The following is a 10,240-nucleotide window of genomic DNA, read 5'->3' as shown; positions in this document are numbered from 1 at the left end:
CATCACTGATGTAAGTTTTTTTTCTGAAACAGAGCATTATATTTAAAAGTACTGTTATTTCTATTATTTAAAAATTCACTTTTCCATCATATAGGCTGCCATGATGGCAGAGGAGCTGAAGAAGGAGCAGGACACCAGTTCTCATCTGGAGAGGATGAAGAAGAACCTGGAAGTCACGGTCAAGGATCTGCAGCACCGCCTGGATGAAGCAGAGAATCTGGCCATGAAGGGTGGCAAGAAACAGCTCCAGAAACTGGAGTCCAGGGTAGGTAACAAAATATGACTCTGAATGAATATGTTTAACTCATCATAGTAAAACAGGGGTCAGTATCTGAAATGGAAATATTTTTTTAAGGTTCGTGAACTGGAAGGTGAGGTTGAGGGTGAACAGAGACGTGGTGTTGATGCTGTCAAGGGAGTCCGCAAATACGAGAGGAGGGTGAAGGAGCTCACCTACCAGGTAAGAAAGCTCTCCTCTTTCTCTAGAACTGCATGTAAAATGTAAGAGGGGAGGACAGTCCTTGACAAACTTTTTCTCTTTAGACTGAGGAGGACAAGAAGAACGTCACCAGACTGCAGGATCTGGTTGACAAGCTGCAGCTGAAGGTCAAGGCCTACAAGAGGCAGGCTGAGGAAGCTGTGAGTATTTTTCTGCCTTTGCTATACAGGAAAATATTTGCTACTTTACATTGACTCTTGTTTCGTTTTTTCTGTTTTAATTGCACTCAATTTCATATACAACAGGAGGAACAGGCCAATACTCACCTGTCCAAGTGCAGGAAGGTGCAGCATGAGCTGGAGGAGGCTGAGGAGCGTGCTGACATTGCTGAGACCCAAGTCAACAAGCTCAGGGCCAAGGGCCGCGATGGCGGAAAGGTGAGATAATGTTTTATGAAGAAATATTATTATTTCACGAATAAACTTTGAAAATGTAAGTGTCATTGAATTTTATTTGCCATCTAGTTAATTCATTTTATTTGTTCTTTTTTAAAGGGCAAAGAGGCTGCAGAATAAACTCTCTGAATCCATGTCACTTTCATCTGGATTAAAAATCCTGGTTAATGTGACTACTCTAACAATGTATATTCCCTAATAAAGATTTATTTGACTTAATATTTCTTTGTGTCTTTTTTTAATGGCTCATTCATAAACTTTAGTCAGGAGGTTGACGTTTCTATGACTTTATAACTGGACTGTAGCTTTTTTCTATAGGAAACTGCCTCTTACCAACCGGTTTTCACATTCACAATCATTCAACAGATCTCACGGTCCTTGGTACTTATGTGAGACTAATTTAGCTGTTGAGCTACATCAGAATTCTAACACATCAGAGAAGGTCTGCTAACGTCCAACCTAGAGATCATATTTTGCATACTGAACTAGAAGGGCTTCATCCTAAACTGCATATCAATCACAGGAATCACATATGAGGGATTTGAACAAACAAAACGTTTTACTATCAGAGTTGGGTACACAGGAAGGCAGTCCAGAAACAAGCAAGCAAATAAAAAAGGGGGCAGGCAACGACAGGGTTCGGTGTGGGATTTGGTCGAGGTTCCGGAGGCGGAATCGGATGGAGAGGCAGAGGTCGGCAACACTAGGTAATCAATTAACATGGGGAAATCGCTGGAACGCTAGAGACACTGAGAAACTAGGACGAACTGGCAACGAGAAAACAGGAACACACAGACTATATACACAAGATGATGAGGGACAGGTGAAAGCAAATGCAGACAATCAACAAGGCAAGGAACACACACAAGGGCAGGGCGTGAGGTGAGCTCTCCTTCACAGGCTTGATACGGGACACACGGAAAGTGGTGTGCACCGTCATTGATCTGGGAAGCCTGTGTCACACGGCAGCGGGGTTGATGATCTTGGAGATGGGAAAAGGACCAATAAACCGGGGAGTCAACTTGCGTGCCTCAACACATAGGGGGATGTCAAGGGTGGACAGCCAAACTCTATTGCCAGGTTGGTAAGTGGGCGCGGGGGTCCGTCTTCGGTCCGCCATATTCTTCCTCCGGGCTGAGCTTCTTAGGAGCACCTCACAGTCCCCACTTTAGATCCAGCGGCATCAGCGGATGAACTTCTGGGCATAGGGGATGCTGACCTCCATCTCTAGAGCGGGGAATAGTGGAGGCTGGTAGCCATAGACACACTGAAATGGAGAAAAGCCGGTAGATGAACTGGGTAGGGTGTGAAAATTCTACCCAGATGAGATGTTTGCTCCAGGTCGCCGGATTCTGGGAAAACAAGGCACTGTAGGCAGTTCTCCAGTTCCTGATTCAGCCGCTCCGCCTGGCCGTTTGACTGGGGATGATATCCGGAGGAGAGACTGACCGTGGCGCCAAGGAGGGAACAGAAAGTCCTCCAGAACTGTGAAATGAACTGAGGTCCCCTGGTCTGACACCAAATCTTTAGGGAAACAATTAATCCAGAAAACTTGGGAAAGAACTGCCTCCGCAGTCCCCTTGGCGGAAGGTAGTTTGCATGTGGGAATGAAATGGACCATCTTGTAAAATCTGTCGACTGTTAAAATGGTAGTGTAACCTTGAGAGGGAGGTAACCCAGTGACAAAGTCCAGAGATACAGTATGTCAGACCAGGGACGATGGGGCACAGGGAGCGGTCGCAGGAGACTGGGGGGAGGCATTGTGAGACCTTTTTTCACGCACACGCAGTGCAGGCAGCCACATATTCCCTTCTCTCTCCATCCTTTCTCTCCATTGATGTCTACTAGAACCATTGCCTGGCGACGAAGAGGGTCTGTCATACCCCGGGGTGGCAGGAAACCCGGGAGGTGTGAGCCCAATGCATAACCTGAGAATGCAGAATAACAGGGATAAACAACCAGTTCTGGGGGCAACTGTCCGGCACATGACTATTAACATTTGCCTGTCTGACCCAGACGCGCCATTCCTCCAGGGCCACTTTTATAGCCAGTAACTACCTTTTCCCCACATCATAATTACTGAACCACTAAAACTTCATCTTGGAAGATGTTAAATTATGCAGAGGAGCAGCAACAGTGCTGTAATTTCTAATAAAACGTCTTTAAGAATGTGCAAATCCCAGGAAGCGCTGTAGGTTTTTGGGCCACTCTGCAACAGCACTGATCTTTGCCGGATCCATCTGAATGTTGTCCTCGGAGACAATGAACCCCAGGAAGGCGACAGAGGAGACATGCAATTTGCACTTCTCAGCCTTCACAAAGAGCTGGTTGGTGAGAAGACCCTGAAGAACACAGTGAAAATGCGATCAGAAATGTTTTGATATGTTAAGAACAAATATATAATCTTTCCAAAAAAATTATTTCATGTTGGTAAATGCTGTCATTTTTTTGCTATAGCATGCCAAAAAGTGCACAAAATGGGTTTTCATTCATTTTCAAGCTTTAATATCTTCCAGACCACACATCACATTGGTACAGTTTTTTAATACAATATACAGAGCATACATAGGAAGGTCTGTGTATAATATCAAGCTTTAACATTGAGCTTTCCACAGGTCTTCAAAGATGCTGCAACAAAGCTTAGAGTAAAATTTTCATGCAAATTCAAGCACCCCGAATACTATGATATACCCAAGCCACATCCCTGGAAGTCCATAATCTTTAAGTAATGGTTTTAGATTATAAGCCTAGAAAGTTTGAAGGAGCTAGCTTCAATACTTTTCTAGTAATAGCAATTTTAAAATGGCTCTTCAGAAAACGCTGCTAAAAAACGACAGGCACCCCCTCTCCCTAAAACATCTTTTTGTGACAAAACTGTTGGAAGTAGAGAGCTAATATTTGGGACTATACCTATTACGAAATGTATGAACAACCTTGAATGTTTTCAGCCAAACCTGAGATGGTCGAGTGGGAAATTTTCCTTAAATTGTCACGTTTGGCGTGGAATGACTCAATAACATTTTGAAATTCATTAATCTAGATTAATTGCGATTAAAAGTTTGTTTTTCTTTTAAAGACTAAATCTTATAAATTAACAAGTAATCACTTCAGACAGCATGTATTTTATTCCAGTATTTTATTTGTATTTAAATCCAGTTGAGAATATGCCCAATGTCCTTGGAAACAAAAACACTGCTTCTTTCTTCAGTGAAAGATCCAGATTAGTAAAAAAAAAAAAGGTGTATTTGAGACACTATTGGTACTGTCATGCAATCAGTGAGCATGCTATTTCCATAGGGCTGTTGCTGAAGCGTCAGCGGAAGTGTCAGCCCTTGTGTTCAGCCCTTTTCGCGTGAAGACCTTTTTGGGTGAAGAGTGGCGGTGGCGGTGCGTCAATACAGGGCGCAAGGGCGCCGCCCCCCCCTAAAATTTTAAGATGAAAAATAAAAATAAAAAGTAAAAAAAACATTATATACCAAACAGTTAAAATAAGAAATTTACTGTGTTAACGCGTTAAATGTGTGTGGGGGACCGTAAGCCCTGGTGGGGCGCCGGCCAAATAGAAGTCAATGGGAGCTCTCATACTTTTCTCATACATTTGAGCAAGGACAGCTTCTCATTGGCGGATGAAAGTTCGACCCTGGGGCGCAAAATTTTGCGCCCTAACCAATGAGAGATTTGCCAACTTGAAAGAGAGGAGGGCTACATTTCTTTACAAGTAGTGGGGCCTACTCTTGTCAAACACCCAATGTAAAATGTTACATCTCTTTCTGAATCTCTTGTGCTCTAAACCTGTTTTATTCTGTAAACCTCTGAAACCATTCTGCTCTGAACCTCTCATGCCCAAAGTTACAGTTTGTTGATGGTTGTTATTGGATAGTGTTGAGCACTGTGTGTTCTTGAAATAAAGCTTCTTTTTTTTTTTTTTTATATTTCTAACTCAACCTCTTTTCTTCTCATTGTGGAGTGCTATTTTAACCGCGCCGCCCAAACTGCGGCCCCCCCCCCCCCCCCCCCCCCCAAAAAAAATTCACCAGCCGCCACTGCCTGCAAGTCTACCTGTGCAAGACCTTTTTGGGTAAAGACCTGCAAGTCTACCTGTGCAGGACCTTTTGGGGTAAAGGCCTGCAAGTCTACCTGTGCAAGTCCACCGAAGCAAGGACCACGAACAAGGTAAACCTGTTGAATCTGCCATAGCCATGTGTCACTACAGCATCTCTGTTGTCACTAGCTGTCACAGAAGGTCTTAGCACAGCAGAAGGCAGTGCAACCTGGGTAACCTCCGCCGCTCACTTCAACAAACCTCATCTGCTATAACCTTCTCTGTTGGTCTGTGGAACTGTCAGTCTAAAGTCAACAAAGCTGATATCATTTCAGGTTATGCCAACCACCTCTCCCCAGGGCTCTTAGCTCTCACTGGGCCTCATTTATAAAATGTTGCGTAGAAACCATCCTACATTTGATCTCAGACGTTTTTCTGAAATGGTCGTAAGTGTTATTCACAGAAAACGAACGTACGCCCAAAAAAACACGTGTACGCCATTCCTGCGTTTATAAATCACAAATGATCGTGGAATTGTGCGCAGCTGAATCTCCGCCCTCAAAACGCCCCTACTTAATCTAATTAGCATATTATCAATGCACAAACGGAGCGCATCCTCAATGCACAAACTCTCTGTGACAATGGCAAGCAAGAAAGAAACATGTAAAACGAAGAATTATAGTGAGGCTGAAATCGACGTTCTGCTGATGGAAGAGCAGATGCAGGCCAAAACATTGTTTGAAAGCCTGTCGGGTCGCGTAAAGCAAAGTATGTGGCATGGTAGAAGACACGTCTCCGAAGCACCAGCGGCCGCACCTGTGGCACGAGCAGCACCAGAAGCCGCATCTGTGGCAGCAGCACCTGCTGCACCAGCATCAGGGCCTCGTCGGCCATCACCAGCTTCCTCTTCTCATTCACAAAGTGACTTGAATGAGTCTGTTAGTGAGGTTGTTGCCGAACTCTGTCCGCTATTGAGGGTTCTTTGAACAAACGTGCCTAAATAAAACATTCGGGAAGAAAATGAACATGTGTGCATTTATTCTTATACTGTTGGTATAGTTGGTGAATCAGCTCCCGTCTTCTCAGTGCAGTGATGTGCGTGTTCCAGCCAGCTGGGATGGGAGGGTGGTCATCTTGGTCCATGCGCATTTCGTCTTCTCCTAGCTCTATGCCATGGCTTAGACAGATGTTGTGTACACACACAACAGGCTAGGATGATCTGGCAAACCTTTTCGGGGTCATATAGCAGTCTCCCTCCCGATGCATCCAAACAACGCCACCTTCCCTTCAGCATGCCTATGCTGCGCTCCACTACCGACCACGCACGGGCATGTGCTGTATTTAAGTGGGCTTCCTAGGCTGTCTGAGTGTGCGCAATCGGGGTGAGAAGCCATTGGGAACCCTGTTTTACGCAGAAAATCCTCTTTCACATTCCGCTGTTGCTGGGCACTGTATGGACATGTAATACATTTCGGACATAGAGGGATAATATCCTCTAACAACGCCAATGCAGCCATATCTCCTACTGAAAACTAAGTCACTATCAGGCTTTTTATAGGCTATAAATTGAGCGAAATGTTTTACACGTGTGGAATTAAAATGAATACCTATTAGACGTGAATTTCATTCATGTATGAATTATTCAAATTGTTTAATTGATTTTATTGAGCGAAACATTCATTTGGCCTTTTACCATTAGCCCTAATGGTGACGGTGGTGGTGACGATGATGATGATGAAACTGCGTGTCGGCGCTCGGAGAGTTCCGAATTCCTGCAGTACTCCAGTATTGCCACAAGGAAATGTACTCACACGAACTAGAACCAGACGTAGAGATACGTCCTTTTCTACGTCTAAGACGGTTTTTATAAATCTGTACTTAGACGTGGATTTGATCGCACGAACACTCTATGATCAAATCTGTGCGTAAGTACGTTTTATAAATGAGGCCCACTGAGACATAGATCAAACCTGACAACAATGCTACCCTGGCAGCACTCTCCACCAACTATGCATTCTCTCATACTTCCCGACCATCTGGTCGTGGAGGTAGGACGGGCCTGCTAATTTCCGACAACTGGAAATTCACTCCACTGCTGCCTTCGAACAAGTATGCCTCCTTTGAATATCATGCAATTATGGTAACTGCTCCGGTTTCCGGTTAAATCTTATGTGGTCGTCATCTACTGTTCACCTGGGGTCACCCAGTTGTACTACTGGGTGACTTCGTTCATGAGCTGGACACCCTGCTGTCATCCATCCCTGAGCATGAGTGTCCAATGCCCATCCTTGGCAACATGAACATCCACCTAGACAATCCCAACACAGCTGACTTTCGTACCCTGGTTCACTCTTTCAACCTACAACAGGTCCCCATTCTTCCAACTCACAAAGCAGGGAAAGAGTTTGACCTCATCCTTGCTCGGAACTGCACCACGGACAACCTAATGGTTACCCCTCTGCACCTCTCAGACCACTTATTCATTCGCTTCGATGTTCGGCTCATTGAGCAACCCTCTGTCCCCCCTCTGATGGTCTCGTTCCGGCGCAATCTCCACAACCTCCCTCCCACCCACTTCTCCTCTCTGGCTTCTTCTGCTCTTCCACCTTTAACCACTTTCTCCTCACTAGGTGCCAATGATACCACAGAATCTCTCTGCTCCACTCTGAGCTCATGCCTGGACAGTTTGTGTTCACTTTCCACCAGACCTGCTCGATCTACCCAGTCTCATTCATGGCTGAGTGATACCCTCCGAACGCAGCGCTCTAATCTCAGAGCAGCTGAGAGAAAGTGGCACAAATCTGCAGCACCGGACGATCTTGCAAGCTACCAGACACTGCTGGCCTCCTTCTCATCCAGCATCACTGCTGCTAAGAAGACTTTTTTCAATGACAAGATCAACCGTGCAACTGACACAATTCTCCACCTTCAAAACTCTGCTCTACCCTCCTCTTCCTCCCCCAGCTACCAACCTCACTGCTGATACCTTTGCTTCCTTTTTTACAGAGAAAGTGGCAGCCATCGGGAAACAATTCAACCAACTGCCCCCCCCCCCCCCCCCCCCCCCCCCCTAAGGGCACAACCGTCAATGGCTCATTGTTTCCTTCTTTCAACTCTCTCACTGAGAGTGAGGTCTTTTAAATCCTAACAGGTAGCCGTCCTACTACATGACCGCTGGACCCCATCCCATCCAACATCCTTCAAGCCATATCACCTGCCGTCTTACCAGCAATCACACAGGTGATTAATGCTTTATTTAATTCTGGAACATTTCCTTCTCTATTCAAAGTGGCTCGAGTAACGCCTCTGCTCAAGAAGCAGTCTCTCGATCCCACTCAGGTGGAAAACTATCGGTCTCACTTCTCACGCTCCTATCTATAACCATTGAGAGGGCAGCTTCCAAACAGGTCACAGAGTTCCTGTCAAGGAACAATCTCCTCGATCCAAACCAGTCTGGATTCAAAAGCGGTCACTACACCGAAACAGCCCTGTTGTCTGTGACAGAGGCCTTAAAAACAGCTTGAGCAGCAGCTCAATCCTCGGCTCGCGTCCTGCTTCACTTATCAGCTGTGTTTGATACAGTCAACCACCGCATCCTTCTGTCCATACTGTCAAGTATGTGCATTTCTGGTAAGGCGCACTCCTGGTTTGAATCGTACCTCACTGGGTGCTCGTTCAACGTGTCATGGCAAGGTCAGCTGTCTGTACCTCAACGCCTCACCACAGGGGTGCCCCAAGGCTCAGTGATGGAACCACTTCTCTTTGCCATCTACACCACCTCGTTGGGTCATCATCCGCTCTCATGGTTTTTCCTATCACTGTTATGCCGATGATACTGTTTCTGTCTTTCTCTAAGGACACCACTGTCTCGGCGCAAAATCAGAACTAAGTAATATTAAATTTATTATTTTACTATTTCATGTGTTTGTGAGTGTGCGTGTATATATAAAGTGTTGCTTCTAAAACAGTAAGCGTATGATGGAAATATATACAGTGGGGAAAATAAGTATTTGAACCCCTGCCAATTTCGCAAGTTTGCCCACTTGCAAAGAAATGCATGATCTATAATTGTAATGGTATGTCTATTTTAACAGTGAGAGACAGAATATCAACAAAAACATCCAGAAAACTGCATTTCATAACAGTTATGAATTGATTTGCATTTGATCGCGGCAAATAAGTATTTGAACCCACGGTCACGGTCTCATTCAATGCGTTGTTTGAAAGGAAATCCTTTTTTTTTATTTTTAATAAAATTGCATTACATTGATAAGAGATACAATCTTGACATTTGATGTGTTTCAAATCTATTGTAACTGGAGAATTTGGAGAATGATCATTTCAAAGGCCTTATACATACATACATATACAGTATATACACATACACATACACACACACACACACACACATACATATATATGTATTCAAGTTATATATATATACATCAAGTCAAAGTCAAAGTCAAATATATGTAGGAAGTGTGGTTGTATGAGTGGGGGAGCAGAAAGTAAATGGTGATGGCGACTGTTCAGTGGATCAAAGTTGCTGATTCGAAACCTTACAGCCTGGGGGAAAAAGCTGTTTGTAAGTCTGGTAGTCCGTGTTCGGATGCTCCGGTAGCGTCTACCAGACGGCAGCAATGTGAATATTCCATAGCCTGGGTGGCTGTGGTACATACAGTACATACATACACCTACACACACACACACACACACACACATCACACAGCCTACACACACCACACACACACACACACACACACACACACACACATTCACACACACACACACACAGTACAGTACATACATAGATAGTAGTGATGTATTAGAGTGGTAGTAGCATAGAATATAGTCTTCTTGCCACTAAACTGTGGTAGACTTTCAGGGGCTACAGATGACCACTAGGAGGCGCCAAATGCGTGTGCGTGTGTAACCCTGGGCATAGGATTTGTGATTGTGTGTGTGTGTGTGTGTTACCCTGGGCAGAGTGTATGTGTGTTACCCTGGGCAGAGTGTGTGTGTGTTACCCTGGGCAGATAGGGTGTGTTTAAACTGGGCAGAGTGTATGGAGGAAAGTGATGCTGGTTAAAGAGACGTGTTTTACTAAAAGGTGAGTAAAACTAGGTCTTTGTGCTTTAAAGGAACACTGGCTGATGTACTGTCACCCTTTTACTAAAGGGAGAGTAAAACTAGCTCTTCGTGCCTTAAAGGAACACTGGCTGATTTACTGTGACCCTTTTACTAAAAGGAAACAAGGGTTTCTTCTCTCCTTATTCTGCTGTGTGTGTGGAACCCAAAAGAAAG

General features: G+C 44.7%; 1 protein-coding gene across 1 annotated transcript; it reads left to right on the top strand.

Moving 5' to 3' along the window:
- Window positions 1-98: 98 nt before the first annotated feature.
- LOC105904550 (myosin-7-like) lies at window positions 99-2,235 on the top strand. Its single transcript, XM_031584847.2, has 5 exons — window positions 99-265; window positions 356-460; window positions 544-639; window positions 745-876; window positions 994-2,235. The coding sequence occupies exons 1-5, from the start codon at window positions 101-103 to the stop codon at window positions 1,012-1,014; spliced, it is 519 nt and encodes a 172-aa protein (XP_031440707.1). The 5' UTR covers window positions 99-100; the 3' UTR covers window positions 1,015-2,235.
- Window positions 2,236-10,240: the final 8,005 nt, after the last annotated feature.

The sequence above is a fragment of the Clupea harengus genome, chromosome 18 (genome assembly GCF_900700415.2).
Source record: "Clupea harengus chromosome 18, Ch_v2.0.2, whole genome shotgun sequence".
Taxonomy (NCBI): Eukaryota; Metazoa; Chordata; class Actinopteri; order Clupeiformes; family Clupeidae; genus Clupea; species Clupea harengus.
Note: the sequence above shows the minus strand (reverse complement) of the source record. Positions and strands in the feature narration are given on the sequence as shown.

Bases quoted from the DNA above. Each gene is read 5' to 3' on its own strand.
- LOC105904550 (XM_031584847.2), top strand. From the start codon at position 101: ATGATGGCAGAGGAGCTGAAGAAGGAGCAGGACACCAGTTCTCATCTG. The intron at 461-543 runs GTAAGAAAGCTC...TTTTCTCTTTAG, and splicing joins TGAAGGAGCTCACCTACCAG to ACTGAGGAGGACAAGAAGAA. The intron at 640-744 runs GTGAGTATTTTT...CATATACAACAG, and splicing joins AGAGGCAGGCTGAGGAAGCT to GAGGAACAGGCCAATACTCA.